The 20,743-nt window shown below is 60.4% G+C and overlaps 1 protein-coding gene across 4 annotated transcripts in view; it reads left to right on the forward strand.

Annotated features, from left to right (window-relative positions):
• Nucleotides 1-20,743, forward strand: part of EVA1C (eva-1 homolog C) — a 55,544-nt gene that overhangs the window by 19,178 nt on the left and 15,623 nt on the right. For 2 of the 4 annotated variants that reach the window (XM_090271415.1, XM_090271416.1), the window contains exons 2-4: nucleotides 6,474-6,670; nucleotides 7,788-7,911; nucleotides 13,119-13,271. In XM_090271415.1, coding sequence (XP_090127541.1) covers nucleotides 6,474-6,670; nucleotides 7,788-7,911; nucleotides 13,119-13,271 — 474 coding nt within the window. The remainder of the gene's footprint in view (nucleotides 1-6,473; nucleotides 6,671-7,787; nucleotides 7,912-13,118; nucleotides 13,272-20,743) is intronic. The other 2 variants (XM_090271417.1, XM_090271418.1) reach the window with 2 other exon arrangements.

Below are 20,743 nucleotides of genomic sequence, written 5' to 3' on the forward strand. Positions count from 1 at the left end.
GGGAGCTGTGTTTGGCACGTCTCCCAGCGCTGTCCGCTTTCCGCGTGGCTCAGCACCAGCTGCCACGCCGCTGGGGTGGCCGGCTCACCCGCTGCTGATGCCAATGGCCCCAGTGTCGGTGGCGCAGCAGCAGAGGGGGCTGTTCCTCGCTCAGGCCACGACCTGGCGTGCGAGGTGACGAGGAGGCTGTGCTCTGTGCCACCCCTCAGGGACCAGGTTCCTCCCCCCCCGGGCACCTCTGTCATCCCCGGCATCCTCAGAGTCTGTCCTTGTCCCTCGTATCTCACGTGTGGTGGCAGACAGGGACAGAGAGGGAAAGGGGCGTCACGCAGGCTTGAGAGGGTGGCTGATGCCACTCCCGCCCTCTTGCCACGGGCCATGGTGTGGCCACGGCGACTGCGGAGCGTGCTCTCCCACTTCCACGGGCGCGGGGAGAAAACGTGCTGTCCCTGCCCCGAGCAGCTCCCAGGCACCTCTGTCCTCAGGTCGGCGGGGACCGGGTTTGAGCTCAGCACTCGGAGCAGCGATCGCCAGCCCCGCCAGCCCTTCCGCTGGGACCCCCAGTGGCTGGGGGCCGCTCTCTTCATCAGCAGCGCCCAGGCTCAGATGTTCCTGCCCAGCCGGGGCTTGGAGATGGGGATGGAGCTGAGGTCTAAGTTCTCTTTTTGATCTTAATGCTCTGGGGTGCGGGTGCCCCCCCTCGTGAGCCCTTCGTCCGCTGTGTGGCCTGTCCTGACCCCCATGAGGCTGACTCACTGCTCTCACCGCGTGGGCGGCCCCCCCCTGCCCCCCGCCCCGGGCTCTTGCCAATTCTCTAAACACACTCGGCAAACACAAAAGGAAAAACACCCTTTTCTGGAAAAGAACTTTAAACATGTAGCAACACTTTTGAGTATTTGTGAGTAAAAGGGTGTAGCCTCTTGTCTGAAGCATTAACGGGGTGCCACTTAATTTGTCTAAAGGGGGGTGAGGACAATAGAATTGAATTCCATTCTCTTCCCAGAAGTAGGTTGTGAAATGGGCTCCCGGTGCCCCGGGGACTGAGCCCACTGCTGTGCTGTGGGGAGGGGTGGGGGTGCAGGTGCGGGGTTCCGGGCCCAGAGAAGGAAGAGGGGAAGAAGGGCAGCCCGTTGGACCCCTTCTAAGTACTAGTAACGTTTGAACCTTAATGATTTAGAAGAAGAGAGTGAGAGGTGAGGGAGGGGGAGGGGGCGGGAAGGGAGGGAGAGAGGAGGAAGGAAGCCCCTTTCCCTCCAGTCTCAGCAGGGACATCGCTGGGCCCAGAGGCGGATCTAACCCTGCGCCCCGACTTCTGAAGGGCCCCGCAAGTTTACAACGTGTACATGATTACAATTGCACGTATGAAACCAAACTTGGTGTCACTGGGAAAAAGTGTAAAGTTGGGGTTTGGCGGGGCCCTTCAGAAGCCGGGGCCCAGGGCCCGCTGTTAAATCCGCCTTTGGCTGGGCCACGCGGGCGGCTGCGGGGCAGGTGCCTGTCCCCGAGTTGGCCACCTCACAGCCAGCGGTGCTCAGAGCAGACAGGGCTGACGGGGACGGGGACCGCGGCGGCTCTGGGTCACCTCGCGTCATCCAGACTTACCTCCCCCCAGGGTCGTGCAGTGGCTGGTGGGATGTGCCTGGCCTGTGATGTCCCTTCACCCTCACAGGGAAACACAGGGACACCAGCTCTGAGAGGTGAGGGTCACAGGCGCTGAACCCTGGTGTCCGTCCCACTCCCTGTTCGTCCCCTGCCACACGGAAGGGTCCCGCAGACGCGTGGCATTCTGACACGCCTCCTGAAGTCATCACATTCACGCAGCTCCTAGCACCGAGGGCGCTCCCAGGACTCAGTGCCGGGTCCCTCGAGAATGAGGTGTTTCATTAACGCTGCCCCCCAAAGCTTCACGCACAAAGCGGGGTGCCAGGTACGTGTGAGACCCTCTCCTGCTGTCCCCCTCCCAGCCCGCCCAGTGCGCGTGGGCAAAGAGCAGTGTTTGCCTGGTGTTGGCGGTACGTCCAGCCCCGTTTCTCGTTGCCTCTCCTCTCTCCCCCGCACGGCACCTCTTCCTCCCACAGAGCACGTGGGACACACCCATGACGCTGGGACAGTCAGTTGTTGACATCCTGGTCATGCTCTGGTCACGGGGTTCTTTCTGTATAAAGTTTTCCTGTAAATGTGATGGGCTGATGACCCCAGAATGACTTCCCGTGTCTTTCTGAGGACAGAGGACTGTTCCTGCCACTCAAAGGGGGTCCTTTCCCAAGAATTCTTCATCACCTTTAAACAAAAGAAAACCTGAAAGCCTTTATTCAGACTGCTTTAAGATTTCCCCAGCCCTGGCTGGTGTGGCTCAGTGGACTGAGCACCAGCCTGCAAACCAAAGGGTCGCTGGTTCGATTCCCAGTCAGGGCACAGGCCTGGGTTGCGGCCCAGGTCCCCCATTGAGGGCGCGTGAGAGGCAACCGCACACTGATGTTTCTCTCCCTTTCTTTCTCCCTCCCTTTCCCTCTCTCTAAAAATAAAGGAATAAAATTTTAAAATAAATAAATAAAATCTTAAGGAAAAAAATATTTTCTCAGCCTGCACCTTCCGGGATAGTCCTCTGAGGGAAGTTCAAGCCATGGAAGCTTCTGCTGATGTGTAGTGGGGGGCATTTGCCAGGAAAGAGAGTCTTGGAGTTAAATGCGAGCCGATCAAGGCCCTGCACCGCAGAGCGGAGGACAGGCCTACTCACCCCCCAGCTTAACAAGGGTCCACATTGCGCGTCGCCAGGCCACTCCACGTTCAAGAACTGATTCCTTAGCCGAATGTGCACTCCTGCCTTCTCTCGGGGTAGCAAATATATGCCCGCACCTACAGAGCAAGTGTGAGCGCTCCGGCCAAGAGTATTAAGGAATGAAGCGTGGGACGCTTGGTCCAGAGAACCGTTAGCAAGAAGTGGTCTCTGCGGTCATTCTTTCAAAGGGGCCTCATTGGAACCAGCCAAGAAGCCTTGGAGTGGGGAAGCAAAGCCTAGAGCCTGAACGTTCGGGGCCCCGACTGTTCCTGCTTTAGAACTGTGACGCCCAAAGGCGATGGCATCGGGAATTGGGCCTGTGGGAGGTGTCTCCGTCATTGGGTGGAGATGCCATGGATGAGGTTCTCTGAGCCCACTCATGTCCTGTGAACGGGACCCAGCACGGGCCAGCCCCTCCCACCATGTGAGGATACCGCGGGAAGCTGCCAGCTCCACCCCAGGGGACCTAACCTGTACTTGGCCTTGCTGGGGCCTTGATCTTGGCCTTCCAGCCTCCGGAACTCTGAGGAATGCATCTCTGGTTTGTAAGCCCCAGACCGGTGGGCTTCTGTTTCAGCAGTGGAACGGATGCAGGCACTCCGCGGGGTATTGCTTGTACCCCCACATTGGAAGGAGCTCACGCATGTGCTCACGGGGAAGCTGGACAGCATTAGACTGGGAGCCGGTCAATAGTCATCTGCCCTGTCCTCAAGGTCAGGCTGGGCGGCAGCTCTTGCCTTCATCCTGGGAGATGCCCTTCTTCTCAGCCCCCCACCCGCCCGTCGCCCCCTCTGCCGGCGCCGCCTCCGGCACACATCCCTGCTCTGTGATGCCTTCACCTTGAAATCACCGGGGCACCCCTCCTGCTCAGCAGCTTGAGCTGCGAGCGGTCCCGCTCCTCCCAGAGGTCACGCTGGCCTGGGCGGCACAGGTGGCCTTTGAACTTCTGTCCTTTCACATCTACTTTCTTTTTTAGAGCAGTTTTGGGGTCACAGCTAAATGGAGCAGGAAGTTCAGAGATTGCTCATATATCCCCGCCCCCAACCCCCACCACGCAGCCTCCCCCGTTATCGCCAGAGAGGGCCATTTGTCACAAGCAACGAACCTAAACTGATACATCGCCGTCACCACCCGGATCCCGCAGGTGACGTCCGGGCTCGCTCCTGGCGCCGCACACCCTGTGGGTTTTGACAAATGTGTGACGACGTGTGTCCACCATGAGAGTGCACGTTCAGTGCCCCAAGTCCCCGGGGCCCCGCGTGCCCACCCGCCCTCCTGCCAGACCCCAGGCGGCCACCGCACTTCCCAGTCTCCACGGCCTTGTCTTTTCCAGAAGGTGCTGGAGTTGGAACCACACGGTGTGTAGCCTTTTCGAACTGGCTTCTTTCCCTCAGTGATGAGCCCTTAAGGTTCCTTTGTGTCTTTTGGTGACTTCGTAGCTCACGTCACTTCAGTGCTGAGTTTGTCTCATCGTCTGTGCGGAGGCACAGGCTTCGGAAGAAGAAGCTGGGCTGAGCCGTGGACGAATTTTACTGCTGGAGACTCTCACTGGCGCCTGCCTCCCGTCAGGACTGATGCCCTGAGACGGGGCTCCCCCGCCCCCGCCCCCAGAGCACAAAAGGGCCGGGACGGCCCCCGGCCACCGCGGTTTGGCCTTGAGCTTCTGCCTCCAGAACGTCACTCTCAGACGTGACTGCGGCAGGCGGGGGCAGGGCCGCCGCACCGTGTGCGTGCTGTGTGCGTGTAAACGGTCCCATGGAGGCCAAGTCCTGCTCCCTGGAGACAGACGGCATGACAGGCAGACAGAAGAGAGGTGGCGGCCCCACGGGGCAGACCCAGCGTCTGGGTCACGGAGCACTCGGTGCAGCAGGCGGCCCTTCTCACCACGACCCCGCCTGTGGCCCCGCCCCCCACGGCCTTGTCACTGCGCCCGTTCAGTTGGAGCAGCGTGTGGCCGCACCAGAAACACGAAGCCAGCGTCATGCTCCCAGGATTAGCTTCACGTCTCTGCCTGCCGGTCCCCCAGCGTGTGCCTGTGATGGGCAAGGGGAAGGCAAGGCAGCTTCAGTGGCGGTTTTGAAGAGACCCAAGTAGGAGGGCACCAGCTGCGGAGCTTCGGGGTGGGTGCTGGCCTGGGGGCAGCACCAGGGTGACCCCGTATTCCCGGTGTGGCTGTGCCGCAGTGCTGAGGCCCCACAAAGGGGTCTGGAACTTTCCCAACTCACGGCTGTATCAGGACCCACCCGTGTCCCCTGCCGGATGACACTGACCGCCTGCCCTGGACCACCGGCGTCTCTGTCTGACCCCTCCTGGTGCCTGGCAGGGGGCACAGAGAGTGAGGATGTGGCCTCACCAAGCAGGACCCGAGTCACGTGCTGACGCCTGCTGGCATTTAAGCTGGACTTTGCTTCTCTGCGAGGACCTAATGCGGTGGCTGGTTTCTGGGCCATTTGGCGATGGTCCTCGTGTGTGAGGCCAGTGGGCACACCCCAGATGCGTGTTCGGGGTGCTCTGCGCTGCACGCGGGGCTACTCCACACCAGGCAGCTCCGTCCCTTGGACCGCGACCTCCAGGGAAAGCCAGGTAGCTTTGCGGAGCACTGCGGTTCTGGGAGGTTCTGAACCCGGCCGAGTCACTCAGGCCTTGCCGTCCGTGTGGGGACCTGGCAGTTCCGAGACTGCCCCCCCGCCCCGCCCCCGAGGGGGCTGAGGGCTGCCAGCCATCTCCCACACACCTCACCAGAAAGTCCCTGGCTCCCCTCCAGGCCGCCTTGCCGTTGACCTCCTGAGGTGTGAGGAGGAGGAAAGGAATCCAAGTTCCGGCTGGACCTTCCTTCTTCCTTTCTGAGAAACAGCCCGCCGCCCCGCCCGCCGGGGCCCCCATTCGCGGGGAGCATCCGGGGCTGGGCTCGCAGTCTGGACCCAAGGTGTGGGCCGGCCTGCTGCCTCGGGCGGTTCCGGGAAGGATCCCTCCCGGCTGTGTCCAGCCTCGCCGCGGCCCTCCGGTCTGCTGGGCGCGGCTCACAGCGGCATCACCCAGGCCTCGCACGCCGCCTTTGCCCCACATCCCTTCTCTTCCTGGAAGCGCGCCGGTCATGCTGCGTCAGAGGCCCCCCTACCCGAGGACAGCCTCGTCCTAACTAATCACATCTTCATGACCCTGTTTCCAAATAAGGTCACATGCTGGGGTCACGGGTGACCATGACTTTGGGGCAGCGCTCTTTGACCCTAACAGAGTCCCCCATCTTTTCTGTACCCTCTGTTCAGAGCAGGCAGGCCTGCTCCCCTCTCCAGGGCTCAGGCAGGCCCAGCACTGGATCCCTAAGATACACCAGCACCCCCTCCATATGGGGCCCTGGTCCAGCTGGTGGGACAGCAGAGAACCTGAGTCCCCCAGAGAGACACCCGCCTGCCCAAGGGGCACCCACTCGGTGCTCCTCCCTGCTCCATAGGGCTGCTGAGGACGGCTCGGCTCGGCCAGCCCCTCAGTGCCGCTGCAGGGTGAGCCTTCCCACGGGCCATCCCAGACCAGGGTGTCCGGCCCAGACAGAAAAATGAGACTCGCTCCCTCGGCCCAGCTCCAGGCCTGTCCCTGGCCACATCTTCCCGACCGAGCGGCCGAGGCCCGCCTGCTGTGGGCCGGGAAGGAGCGGTGAGGTCCCGGGCCCCCCGTGAGCCGGCTGCGTGTTTTTCAGGCTACCTGACGAAGCTGCTGCAGAACCACACCGCCTACGCCTGCGACGGGGACCGCCTGCAGCTGCAGTGCCCTCGGCACTCCACCATCAGCGTCCTGTCCGCGTTCTACGGGCACAACCACCGCACGTGCGGTGCCCAGCAGCCCGCCCCCCGGGGGGAAGACCACCTGGCCTGCGTGGCGCCCACCACCTTGCAGGTACTGCTTTCGGAGACGTTGGAGGGTGGTCCAGTGGTTCTCCGTCTTCGTCTCTCTGTAGACACACCTGTGGTCACAGAGGCCCCTCAGAGCCACCCTGAGCCACGAGCATCCCAATTCCTACAAATCACCAATGCCGTAGGAGGCCGTGATTTGCGTCTCAAAGGGATTCTTTACCAGAAATGTCAAAGGAGAATTCCTGCCCACTGGAGAGCTCCCTTGTGCCGTGACTGTATCCACGGCCCAGACAGGCTCCTCCCTGTAGGACAGCAAAGGACAGTCACACTAGGCTTCAGCCTCTAGGCCCATGTGCCCCGCAATGCCCCCAGGGATGGGGAGTCTGTGCTGCTTCTGGGGACACCACAGGACCTCTGGGAGGCACTCGGGGAACGGAGATGCCTTGATTGCTCCTGTTTTTTATGGTTGTAGGTAATCATATTACTCTTGTTTGGAATCACTTTGGGTTTGTCCTTCTCTGGATAGTACCAGGAATTTGGGGGTGGGGGGGGGTGGCCTGGCCCAAGTCACTCTTTCCATGGTTGGCGTTAGGGAAAGACTTGATGCCGGAGGGGCCAAAACTGAAGCTGCAGAGATGATTTTAGAATGCTCGTCACTTTCAGCTCTGCGAGCACCTTCTGCTCCTCCGGCCCCTCCGCGCATGTGCCCGCTGGCCAGCGCTGCAGTGTCCCTCGGCCTGGGCGGTTGTGCCAGTGTGTCCGGGCTTCCGGGAGCCTGCGTTGAGGTCGGGGTGGCGAGAGCAGCTGGCGGTGAGATGTCAGTTTGATGTTGTCAGAGACAACAAATGCTGAGCTCTCTGTCCTGGTCTCTAAGGAAAAGGAGCTGTGACTGGGATTCCTGGTCCCCATCGGGCTCTTGAAAGGACTGCTCCCAAATGGGGACCTCCCACCCCTTCCAGGCCACACTCTGGTCTCGCTCACGTGTGCAGAGCCCCCAAACCGCGATGCCCTGGCCCCTGTGGGGGTGGCAGGTCGGGTGGGGCCCCATTAGCCTTGCTCCTCTGGGGACCTGTCCCCCCTTCGAGCCCAGCCAGCCCAGTGGGCATCCTGCAGCCACGGGACGTGGTCACCAGCCTGTCCCTCTTCTGCCCTCACTCTAGAAGGTGCTGGACGAGTGCCAGAACCAGCGGGCCTGCCATCTCCTGGTCAACAGCCGTGTGTTTGGACCGGACCTGTGTCCGGGAAGCAGTAAATACCTCCTGGTCTCCTTCAAATGCCAACCTAGTAAGTAACGGCCGCGGGGACCGTGCGTGGGGGTGGGGTTCCTGTGTCATATACCCCCCCCCGAAAACTCTCTCCCATCAGCACTAGTCCAACTCTGAAACACCTGTGACAGAATGCGGGGCCCCATCCTTCCTAGACCCTCAGTCTGTGGATTTGCGTGTGTGTGTGTTTACACACATGCATGTCCATGTGCATCTGTACCCGTGCTTTAATTTTATACATCCTGCTACCATGTGAAACTCAGTCACCCGAGGCTAAGGGTGCGGGGCAGAAGGCTGGGCCAGTGCTCCTCGTGGGGACGCGCCGCAGAGAAGCAAGCAGGAGGGCGGCTGTTCCTCCCACCGCCTGGGATGCACGGCCTCCTGGGCCTGGCTTCCCGATTCTTGGTCCCGGCGCTTCCCCCTTGCCTGCAGCAGCCTCCTGACGCAGGGTCTGCCCTGAAGGGGACCTGGCTGCCAACCTCTTTCTGTTTTTGTGCTTTTCTCTGTTGGCTTTCGCCATTTCTGACGCACATCAGTTTGGGGGGCAGCTCCCCACGGGCCAGAAAGAACTGGTCTTCAGCGAGTAGGTCCCGCATCCTGGGCGAGGGACCGACCACCTGAGAGCGGCCACAGCACCTCACCAAGCGTAAGGGGTCACAGTCCCTCCAGTTCTGGGCCGCCACGCACACGGTCCTGTTCATGGTTTGCCTTCTGCTCTCTGCTGGCTTCCGCCTCTGGAGCCCAGCATGTCCCGGGACGCGGTGGCCTGCGAGGGGCGCGGGGCGCTGCGCAGCGCGGCGCTACCTGGTCCCGAGTGCAAGTCTGCGGGGAGAGCCCTGGGTCCTCGGGGCCAGTGTCCGCTGGCGCCCCGCGGCTCTGTCTCCACAGCGTGCGTTCTCGCACACGCTCACGCTCACGTACACCCACACTCACTCGTTTGCACACAATTATGGCACACTCAGTGCACACTAGACGCACCCATACATGCTCTTGTGAACATACACTGTGACACACGTGCTCGCACATACGCACACTCGCTCGTACACAGTCGCAAGCCCCACCCCCAGCAGGCCCGAACTGTGCACAGCAGCCTGACCCTCCCAGGGAGTCTCACCGGCTCCTGCCGCGCCGAGGAGACTCGGGAAAATCACATCAAACCTGCGTGTTCTTGGTTGCCCCCTTCCCACGGCAGCATCTCAAAACCGACCACGCCCACCGCCACGCCCCTGATCACAGCCACGCCCCCGATCACAGCCACGCCCACGCCCACGCCCGCGGCCACCCCCCCAGCCGCAGCCGCCCCTTGGCAGCCCTTAGCTTGGCCTGCTCCCGCCCCCCCCCAACTCCACCCGTCAGCACCTGGAGAATCTAGGGGGCGGGGGTGTCGCCATGAGCTGACGTCCTCTCGCACGTTCTGTGTGTGGGGACCGTTTCACGATAAACCGTTGGGAAGCTCCAGCCTCTGGAAGAAAGGGAAAGGCCCCCGAGGAGCTGGTGGAGCCGGGACGCCGCTGTGCCGGGCGCCCGCCCCGTGGCGCGGCGTGCAGTCCGTCCGCTTGCTGACGTCACGCCGCACGCACGCACGCACGCACGCACGCACGCACGCACGCACGCACTCAGCACCTGCTGGGCGCCGCTGTCGGGCCGGTGCGCTAGGGAGAGGCTCCGACCCGCAGAGGCGTCCCTGCGGTTTCCAGCACCGCCCCCGGCCCCCCGGCCCCCGGCCCCCGGCCCCGTCCTGGCCGGCAGCTCCGCCCGTTCGTCCAGGCTCCAGGCCGAGTATCACTTCTCGCCGGGGCGACGGTCTGTTCCGAAGAACCCAGCGCGGCCCGGCCCTGCCGCCTCCGCCGTCGCCCAGCGGCACGCACGCGCGTTCACCCGCTCTCTCTGTGACTCGTGTGACTCCCACGCCTGTCGGGCTGGCAGCGTCGTGAGGGCAGGCCTCAGGCTCGCCATCGCGGACCCTGGCGGCCGGGCTCGGTCTGTGCTTACGGGACACGCGTTCACCTAGAGGGCCGGGCACGCCCGTCCTGAGCAGCTCTCTGCATGATGCCGGGGGTGGGCTGGGGGCAGGGCTCCATGGCAGCCGTCAGGGAGGGTGCAGGTGATGACGGAGCTGAGAACTGGAGGGGTGAGGTCCGGCGGGGCACAGAGACGGCACCCCTCACAGAAGCCGGTGGCCAGGGGGTGCAGGGGCTGCAGGGAGCAGGCTGAGCGGGACCCCGGACCCCGAGTGCAGCGCTTAGGCAGGGCGCGCGCTCAGGTGGGCTTGGGGAGCCCCTCCGGCTGCCCGGTGAGTAACAGATTTGAGGGCAGTGTAGTCCATTCTAACTGCTGCAGTAAAACTCCATCAACTAGGTGGCTTATAATCAATAGTCACTTACTTCTCTCGGTTCTGGAGGCTGAGAAGTTCAAGGTCAAGGTGCCGGCAGGTCCGATGTCTCCCATGGACTCACTTCCTCAGAGATGGCTGTCATTTTGCTATAGTGTCACGTGGCAGAAGGAACCAGGGATCCCGGCCACAAGGCCCCACCTTCGAGACCTCATCCCCTTCCAAAGACCCACCCCCGGATCCCATCACGCTGGGCATTACGATCCAACAGATGAACTTGAGGGGCACACAAGCATCCCTGTGTACCCTGGACATCGGCGACTGGGGCGCTGCAGTCTGAGCGACAGCCTCGACTGCGGCTGTGACATACAGGGGAAAGCGAGCTGTCCCCACAGCTTCCCGCCTCTTCTTCTCCCCCACCGTCCCGGACCCAGCCCCGCAGGACACTCTGACTGTCCGAAGGCTCCACGGTGCACCCAGGGTGCGTGGAGGCAGCTCTTGTCCCGAGACCAGCCCTGCGCCCCTGCCTGTGCACGGGGAGGGTCACACCTGGGAAACCAGCAGCACTACCATCAGGGCTCGTGCGCACGTGGGTGTTTGGAGAACTGTTTCACCCGCCATCCTCCCGAGAACCTTCTTTCCCCGGGCACGCCCGTGCTCCTCCTCCTCCCTAAACCTCACCCCTTCAGAGAACTTTGGGTTCTGCGAGGCTTTGGATTCGGGCAGCTCTGGGTCCGCACCCCCGTCTGCTGTGTGGCCTTGCACAGTGGAGGGAAACTTCCTCGGGCTCCATAACTCCAGTGTGAGCTGAAGACCACGCACCTCCTGCACTAGGGCTGTTGTCAAGGCTGAAAACACGCTGCTGCATGGGACACACTTAGCATGGCACCTGTCATGAAGTTGAGCTCAGTCACTGGTAGCTGTTCTTCCAACGGGCAGATTGAAGTAACTCTTGCTAAAATGTGAATGACTGAAAACAGTGATATACCAATGGTTGGGCAGGGGTGTGGTCTGCCCTGGGTGCAGGCGGTAGCAGAGTGCACTTGTCTGGAGAGAATTTTAAAACGCTAAGAAGTGACTGATTATCTGTCTGCGTGTTAACATCCCCACGCACGGGTGGCTGTGAATGATGCCTGTGATAACGTGTCTCCTGCATGGCAGGTCATGCCACTGTGCATGATTAGAGGGCAGATCACGACCCTGTCCTCTGACTGGTGGGCTCTGTGGGGGGGGGGGGCGGGATTTGTTGCTGCAGCGTCCTGGCTCTGCCTCCTCTAGGCCCTGGTCACTCTCCCCATCTGAACCCACGGTGGCTGTTGGCGCCCCGTGTCTGGAAGGCTGCCACCCCTTTTCTCTCTGGGACCAGTGAGCACTCTAACCCCGCTCTGAAACAAGGGGCAGTTCCTAAGAAAAGCAGCAGGTCTGTCAGGTGGCCTTGAATGAATGGCATGTTCCTCAGGAACCAGGTGACTCCACCGGACATGGCAGTAACCCTGAGCCTATAGTGGGACACTTGCAGCCCCTCTGTTCCAGGAGAGGACTTGCCTGTCATCTAGGGGCCAGTCACCAGAGGCTCCATGTACCCTGGGTAGGCGTGGCTGGCATCGGGGCCACGTTAGTGAACGGGCTTTAATGCAGCACAGACACGGTGGCTGATCACGACATGCCTTAGAAAAAGAAACTCGTAATTTAAACACTTCAGAAAGAGGAAGGAGGAAGAAAGGAAGACAAAGAAAGAGAGGAAGAAACCACTCCTGCTAAAAGGTCTCCAGTGCGCTGAGCAAAGGCTTGGAGTTCGCGCTGTGCCTTCTCCTGCCGTCTTTCTTGGCGAGCTCAGCCCCGGATGTCCTCCTGGGGGGCGGGGAGCGCATGAGCTCTGTCGCCCACCCTGCCGTGGGTCCCCAAGCCCCGTGCTCTGCATCGGAGCCACCGCTCAGCGCAGGCTGTTGAAGCCAGGCAGCGTCGCGGCGTTGGCGCGATTTCACGTTTCTCACAGAAAGCACCGAGGAGCGCCTTCCTGCCAGTGCGGACGTGACTCACCCGGCTCCCGCTCCAATGTCAGGGTCAGGCTCAGTGTTCTTCTTATTTAGAAAAGGAAAACAAACCTTTTCCTGCCACTGAGTTTAAGCTGTTCCATTAAGGTCCTAGTCACTGGGAAAAGGGCATTCCTGACGTTTTGCTCAGTTGCCTCTGTTGGCCCTTGGGGGACTGAATGAGGAGGGTTTGCGAGCGTCTGCAGCCTGCTTTCTGCTCTGCACTGCCCCCCCCCATCAGTCTCGAGAACCCCATCATCCTGCATTAGAGAGCCAGGCCGAGGCAGACCAGCCGCGGTGCCAACGGTAACCTGGAGCCTGAGAGCCACCCAGAAGTCTGGCCTCACTGCTACCTCTCCATTTGGGGGAGAAAGGCGAGGCCATTTGCAAGTTACAGAAGGTGGAATTGATGGATGGAAACGATTTTCTTTCATGTGTTCGGGTTGGGGCTTAAGCTTCATCGATTCCAGGACCCGAAGGTCCCCCTGGTCACCGTGTTTGCTGCTCATGCTTCTGGGGCGGGAGGGGGAGCTTTCAGATTGGTTTGAGCGCAACCAGAGTAAGGAAAACATGCTACGTTTTGGCCCAATAAAATACCCACACAACCAAGGGAGAACTTCTAGGTTGTTACACCGTGCTCATCCTCACCTGTGTGACCGTGGTGCCCGCTGATGTTCCCTGAGCGCTTCTTTATTTTTAACGCTGCTGGTCACGAGCCGCTGTTCGTGGGCCTGGCCGAGGCTCGCGCAGCTCTGCTCTGAGGTGTGTCGGGGACCCGGGACCTGCCGCCCCAGCCTGCCGGGGCCCGCTGCCTCCTTCCGAGAAAAGCTGATGGTGCCACCGATTTTGTTTCTGCTTCAGATGAGCTGAAAAACAAAACCGTGTGTGAGGACCAGGAGCTGAAGCTGCACTGTCACGAGTCCAGGTTTCTCAACATCTACTCTGCCACCTACGGCCGCAGGGCCCGGGACGGGGACGTGTGTGCCTCGGGGCCTCAGCGGCTGCCCCCCTTTGGTAGGTGAATCACGGGGCTGTCTTTGGGGCTGGCTCCCCAGAAGGGCTCCTCGCCGTGGCCTGTACTGGGTTGGAGGGGAAGCCAAGGGTCAGGAGGACCTGGGCCCCCACGGGGCCCCCCGCTGCCCCACGTTCCTGTCTTCCCACCATCCAGGCATTCCGCACCGAGGAGCCTGCTGAATGCAGGGCCCCGTTCTGGGCCTGGGGCGCAGTCAGGGACCAGCAGAGGCCACAGGGGGCTGACATCCCCACTGCGGGCGAGGAGGAAGTGAGAGAACACATAATAAACGGGCTAACATGTCGTAGTTCAGGGGCACGTGCGTGCACAGGGGAACAGCGCACGGAGGGAGGGAGAAGGGGCTGCTGCAGAGAGGCGCAGGTTTATGGAGCGACAGACACGCTGAAGCCTTCAGACATCTGGGGCGGTGGCCAGGTAGAGGGCAGGCCAGTGAGGGCCGGAGGCCACGTTCAGCGGGGAGGGGAGCTCAGCGAGCACTTCTTAGATGTCTGTGGTCTGGAGCTGAGAGACGAAAGCTCCACCGTCACAGTCTCTACGTATCGTTGTTAGTCGGGGTCTCCAGAGACACAATCACAGAGGCAGACGAGGGACTGGCTTGGGTGGTGGTGGGGCCGCAGGTCTGAGGTCTGCAGGCCAGGCCGGCGGGCTGGACACGCAGGTAAGAGCTGATGTTCGATTTTGAGTCTGAACCCGGCGGAGCAGCAGGCTGGAAACCCCAGGGAGAGTTCCTGTGTGCGGCCTCGGGGGAAAACGCCTTTTATGGGAAACCTCAGTCTTGGCGCTTAAGGCCTTCAGCTGGTAGGTCGAGGCCCACCCACATGCTTTAAATATGAGTTGTATCTTAAAAGTACCCACACACCAACACCTAGGCTGGTGTTTCAGCGGAAAAGCGGGCACGAGAGCCTCACCAAACCAACCCCTAAAATGAACCGTCACGAGCCCGCTCTGTGCTGCCGGAACGGTGGACGCGACCTGCATCTCACCAGCGAGAGGAGGCCCCACTGGGAAGCAGCCCAGGGCGCGGCACCTTGTTCACCAAAGTCTAAACTGTGCTTCTTCGTGTAGTAAATGGCTCCAGTTTATTCATGGGTTGCAAGTGGCATGAAACAGTAACTTAAAAAAGAAAGTCATGTGTAAGTAACACCCAGGGTCTGAGAAGAAGAATATAAAATGGCCTCCCCATGCAAGCAGACTTCCACGTGAGCCCCAGAGAGAACCGAAGAGCAGGTCATGAGGCATGTGTGCCCCCAGAGCCGCAGCCCGTGTGCTGGGAGGGGGGTCTCTGTCAGGGTCATGGAGGGCAGTCTGAGGGCAGGCTCCAGTGGGCACGCAGCCGCTGGGCGGCCTTGGGGGGGCCGGGTGGCACCGGCTACGGGTGGCACCACCCTCTGCCCCTGGTCCCGTCGCCTCTGCTGTGACACATGCGTCTTCAGCCGCCTCCTTGCTCCTGCGGCCGCGTTAGGTCAGGGGCCCATCACCTGGCATCGAGGGAGTCTCCCTGCTCCCAGCATGCCCGTGTCCCCAGGGCGGCTGCAGGCCCGTTGGCCCCCGGGACACCCTCAGGGCCTCGCTGCAGTATCTGGTCTCCCCAGCTGGCTGCAGCACCCTTGGTGACCGGACCTCTTCCTGCACAGAGGAGCTCCATCTCAATATTGGGGCGAGGCGGCCGCCTCCCAGCCGTGCTGAACCTCACGTAGCCGCGTGTGCCTTGGCTGGCGGCAGCAGGGAGCGTGTCTTAGCCCTCGGTCGGAGGAGACGGGCTTGGTCAGCACGCCGGTCCCCCTGCAGACCAAGAGGTTGGCGCTCAGTCAGCGGCTGCCTGACGCCCCTGGGAGCTTGGATGGGGCGCAGGGTAAGGGGAAAGCAATCCGCCCAAGGCAAGGCCAGCAGATGCCCTGGCTGAGGGACAGGTGGCCGTGGAGGCGGAGACCCCGCGGCCTGCCCGCTGCTCTCGTGCCACGAAGAGCCCTGGGGACGTGACTGGAAGGCCGTGACCTTGCTTAGCTCTTCAGTTTCTCCGGCCTGAGCCCTGGCAGAGACTCAGGAAAACACACCTGCTGGTCCCTCGCTCCTGCCTGCCCAGCACCCACCACCCTGCGCAGCCAAGCGCGCCTGTCTGTCACCCGTGAGAGCGCGTGAGGTCAGGGGTCGAGCTCGGCACCGGGTCCAGGAGCCAGTGCCACAGGCCCGGCCCCTCGGGCCCTGGGGTCTCCCAGCAGCGGGAGCCGTGCCTGGTTCAAGCAGGTGCCAGGTGAGCACTGGGCCGCGAGGAGTCAGCCCCTCCTGAGTGAGGCGCCAGCCGCCCTGGGCTCCGGCGGGTGGTGGCCGCCCGGAATGTGGGCCCGGAGCTGTCACAGCGCCCAGCCTCTCAGGAGACGCTGGAAATCCACTTTCATTTTCTTTTAATGTGAAATGTTCCCACTTGTAAGCACGCGGCAAGCCAAACAAAACATGCCCGCAGGCCACATCCGGGCCACAGGCTGCCTGTGCGTGACCTCTGCCTGAGTCCCGTCATCACTGCAGCTCAGCCCTGGCCTTGCCGACGGGGACAGGGCCGTCTGCTCCTGGCCCAGAAGGGCGGCCTTGCAGGATGGCTGTGTGTCCCCGCGGGCCGGGACAGGTCCCGTGTGCTTTTGCGTGGGCGCTCGGCTGGTGCCGCCCACGGGCTGCAGACCCCAGGTGCCCGGGAGCGCTCCTGGTGGGGACAGCTGGGCCTTGGGGTCCGGAAGGCAGCGGAGCGGCTCCAGCACTCCGATGCGGAGGGCGGTCCCAGTCGCCCCTCAGGGTGGTTATGACGATGACGGTGGCCGTTCCGCACAAGCGCAGACACCGGGAAAAGGTCCGGCCACAGTTTTACCCACTGAGTGAAAAGCTTTCTGTTTTTCAGGGTCTTGAGGTCCAGGTGTTCATTTTCAGCATCTCTTCTGTGGTGCATGAGCTCAGACTGTTTTTATTTGTTTGATCCTCACTTGAAGATACGTTTTATTGATTTGAGAGAGAGAGGAAGTGGGGGAGGTGGAGAGAGACATCGGTGTGAAAGAGAGACATCGAGCGGTTGCCTCCCGAACGCGCCCCAGCCAGGGATCAAACCGCAGCCTTTTGGTGCAGGGACGACGCTCCAACCCACTGAGCTGCCCAGCCAGGGCTGAGCACTGAGCAGTTTCATGGGATGGCGGTCCTAGGGCAGAGCCACATGAACTCTGGGCATTCTTCCCTGTGGCCAACGACACGCTGGCCATGCCAATCGAGGGACACACTGTATCTTTTCTTCGGCCGTCCCTGGTGGCCGGGCTCGCTCACTGTTTCCGATTTTTAAATATTATAAGTAGGTGTCATGAATTCGTGCCTGCAGCTTTTTATTTCTTCTTGACCATTTCCTTGGTAGAAATTCCCAGAAGGCTCATACCCCCAGCCGTCACGGGCATGTTGACAGTTCTCCGTGGGTATCGCCAGTATTCTTTCCAAAACTTGCAGCAATTTTTGTGCATAGACAGCATATAACTGTGAGCTTCCCTGCCACTTTGGCTGTTTTGTCTATTGCTTTTCTTCGTGTTTCCCACCGAACAGGTACAAAATAGTCTTTCTGTGTATTTGCTATTTGCTTTCCTTGACTAGAAATGACAGCCCACGTTTCCCCATGTCTTGGTGGCTATTAAATCCAACATTGTGCCTGCTCTCTTCATCCCTATTTTCTGTTGGGAATCGTTAATTTTTTCATAAACGTTTAGGAGCTCATGACCAAGTAGACATATCACCCTTGTACACGCCTTTCTCTGCTGCTGTCCCCATGGTGGACCTTCTCTGAGCTTATAGTTCGGGTTTGTTCTGTAAGGCTGTGTACGTCCTGTGGAGGGTACGCTCAGGAGGGAGGGGCGCGTGGCCACAGAGGGAGGGGTGTGCGCGTGTGACCCCTCCCACACCAGGCGCGGGGTGAGGGCATCCTCACCTGCAGGCCTGCCCGCGGCTGGGCTCACAGAGCCTGCCTGGTGTGACACCCAAGCTCCTTCCAGACACTCCCAAGCTGCAGGTGCGCACACCTGTCCTCAGCGAGGACTCCCAGTCTGGGCCTGGACGAGGGCAGGCAGGGCCTTCATTCTGCACCTGGAATGTGTCAGGGCAGGTGAGGCCGTGCAAGGTGCTCGTCACGCCCCAGCCACCCCCTGGCCTGCACTGGTGCTTCCCAGCCGTTCCCCACCGTCACGCGCAGTCACATCTGTGTGGCACGTCCCACATTCTTGTGGTCCTGGGTCCCCAGCAGCCACGTCAGGCTGTTGTTGTGCAGCTGGGAGGCTGGCTGGGGCGGGGTCTTCTGAAGGCATGTGGTGGGCGGGGTGCTGCTGGCCAGGCCTCGGTTCTCCCCACGGGGTCTCTTGAGTGTCCTCAGGACCTGGCCACTGGCTCCCCCCAAAGCAAGCAGTGCCAGAGCACAAGTGGAAGCCACAGACTGTCACCTCTGCCATCGTGTGGGTCACAGACCAGCTCGGACACACTGTGGCAGGAGATGACATGGTGTGAATTCAGGAGGCGAAGACCACCCGCGGCCAGTGGGAAGGTTTTCGTGGGCTGAACTGTGTCCTCTAAAATTCACATGTTCAAGTCCTCGCCCCGGGACTGCAGAGGCTGACTGCATCGGAAGAGAGAGTCTTTCAAGAGGAGGCTTAGTTCCGCCGGCCTCGTACGGCGCTGATCCAGTCTGAGCAGTGTCCTTATTAGACAAAGAGATCAGGACGCAGAGCCGCAGGGGCAGCCCATGTGAGGACACAGGGACAGGACGGCCGCCAGCAGGCCAGGAGCGAGGCCTCGGAGGACCAGCTGCCGCAGAGTGGCGGGAACTTCACGTCCGCGGCCCTTGTGCAGCAGCCCCGGGGGGAAGGGAAGATGCCTGAGCCCGGGACCAAGCCAGCTGGACACTATCTTCACAAGGTGACCTCACATGGCTGTGCACGTCCAGACAAAGGCAGCCCCGTGTCCCACCCGAGTGCGCTGGCCCAGAGACGCGTCTCAAGGAGCTAGTGAGGCAGGTCCCCGGGAGCTGAGGCCCCTCTGGTGGAAGAGAAACTCGAGACGTGAGAGTGGCTGGTCATGGCCCGTCCCAAAGGAAGGCCCGCGGGGCTGCAGCGTCGCACGGGGGACGGAGCCTCCTCACAGACCCGGCCTCCCCTTTGGAAAGCAGGGCACCCACGGTGACGCGCCCTTTCCTGCTGCGGCTCCATTTTCTGGGCAGACTCCTGGGGTTCTGCCATTTCCTCAGCACGAGAAGGAGAAACCTGCCCCGCGGCCTCCGAGGCGGAGCCGAGGCCGTCCCAAGGCCAAGTGTGGGCAGGCCTGGGCCCTTCAGTCAAAGATCCAGGTGCCAGGGCCTCCCGCGGCCAAAGCAGCCACTTCAGAGCAGCCAGCCTAATTATCTAAGTAAACACAGCTCATGGAGAGCCATTAACTTCAGCTTCAGTGCTAAACAGGAGCCAGAAAAACAAAAATCAAACGGTTGAGCATCTTGTTATCACATGCATTGGGGTGCAAGGTCGCAAGCTGGGAAGCGAGAGCGGAAACCAAGCCAGGCCGGGCGGGCAACAACCACTTTAAAACACACGGAGCCTGCAAACGGCCCGCGCTCCGGTCCGCGGCGTGGTCAGACCCGAGTCAGAGCTCAGTGACCTTGGCCTCGTCCTGAAAATGCACTCCCACCTGCATGAAGCCATCCACTCCCAGGGTCACGAGAGTGCCCCAGTGCCCCCGGAAACACAATGGCCACAGACCTCCTGGGCAGGAGGGGCTGGGGTCTTATCCGTGGGAGACTTGTTTCTCTTCCTCTGTAGCCCTCAAGAATGTGGCCAGGTCTACGCCCTCTGGAGGGAGACTGTTTCTGGGGTGCTCCTGCGGTGCTGGCAGGAACGGGGGGTTGGCAGAACTTCTCTGGAGGGCAGCTTGGCGTGTGGATCAAAGCCTCCATACTTCGCATGCCCTTTGACAAAGCAACCGAGCGCCAAGAGTTCTTGTGGAAACCTGCATGCTGCATGCAGTTAGCTCCACGGATGTCCTGGGTAGGATTGTTTATAATATTAAAAACATGGAAATCCCTCGAATGTCTACCAACAGGGTATTGTAAACAGAGCTGGCACCTCCCTAAAATGACAGCTCTGCAGTGCTTTAAGATGAATGTTTATATTCAAATTTTCACAAATATATTAATAAACAGGAAAAAGCAGCACGTGGAGTACTATGCACACACCCTGCCGGGGGGAAGGATGCTTACATGTGGAAGAGTGACCGAAGGGTGTCCTTTAAGGGCCGTTTTTTCTCAATGGTGGGATTTCCTGGGAATGTTGTTTTCCTGGTGTTGGCTAATCTGTGCCTTTCTGGTTTTCAGGTACAAACACGTACTTCTTTTGTAACAAAAACAACAGAGTTACATTTTAAAACGTCAGACTTCTAAAAATGATTTTGCAACTCAGACTGTTACTTCCTCCCAATGCAGGTAGCTTATACGGAAATCATACATCCCGTTAGCAGATCTTTTGAGATTTAAGGGGTCTTTCAACTGATAACCATGTTCACTCAGCCAAGACCCCAGTTAATAAGGAGGCCCCTAAGGCCGGGAAAAATATCCACCACCCACAAGGCAACATAAAAACAAACTGGAAGAAAGCGCAGACAATTTATCTTCATCCCTAGTTAAACTTGCCATGGCTCTTGGGGCAAATTGAGTGATACAAAAGAATAGTTCATTTACCAAATTATTACATTTACAAAATTATACGTTTCTAACACAATTGCGTGGGAGAATCTCATATTCAAAAACTGTCTTCCAGCCAGACGTGAATTTTATTTCACGTTTTATTAAGAAGGTCCATTTTGTGCTCCTTCATGTCATAGCAATGTAAACCAAGAGACACCTGGAAAGTGTCTTCAGGTCGGCAGGGAAAAGACTTTTCCAACGGCCCACGTGTTCCCGGCTGCCATCCTGGCAGTTCTGCTTTTGCTCTTTCCCCCCCGTATCCGGGTTTGGGGCTTTAGTCCTTCATTCTGATCACACCATGTCATACCCAAGGAAGGCAGTTAATGCAGGCTGCACGTTCCCAAACCCTAAAGACCGCTCTGCCAGGTGGCACGAGGTGTCCCGGCATCGATGGTGGAACACTGGGGGCCGGCGAGGGACACGCCACACACAGCGTTTTGTGTAATAGTCCCGCCAGCCCACGAGGCAGCTGCCGGTTGCGAGGACACAGGCTGAGCAGTAGGGTCGAGTGCCCGAGGTCACACCCTTGGCCACAGGCAGAGGGTCTTCTGGAAGCTTAACCACAAGGCTTTCATTCAAGCTCGGAGAGAACAGTAAGAACAGCCCACTTCTGCTGGGCCTGGCCTGGACTTCCCGGAAACACAGGGAGAGGGCACTCCCCACGTGGCACGGAGGGCCAGTCTGGGGAGCTGAACAGGCGCCAGGCCCCAGGCGCCG

The sequence above is a fragment of the Furipterus horrens genome, unplaced genomic scaffold (assembly GCF_987537825.1).
Source record: "Furipterus horrens unplaced genomic scaffold, mFurHor1.1.pri manual_scaffold_1, whole genome shotgun sequence".
Lineage (NCBI taxonomy): Eukaryota > Metazoa > Chordata > Mammalia > Chiroptera > Furipteridae > Furipterus > Furipterus horrens.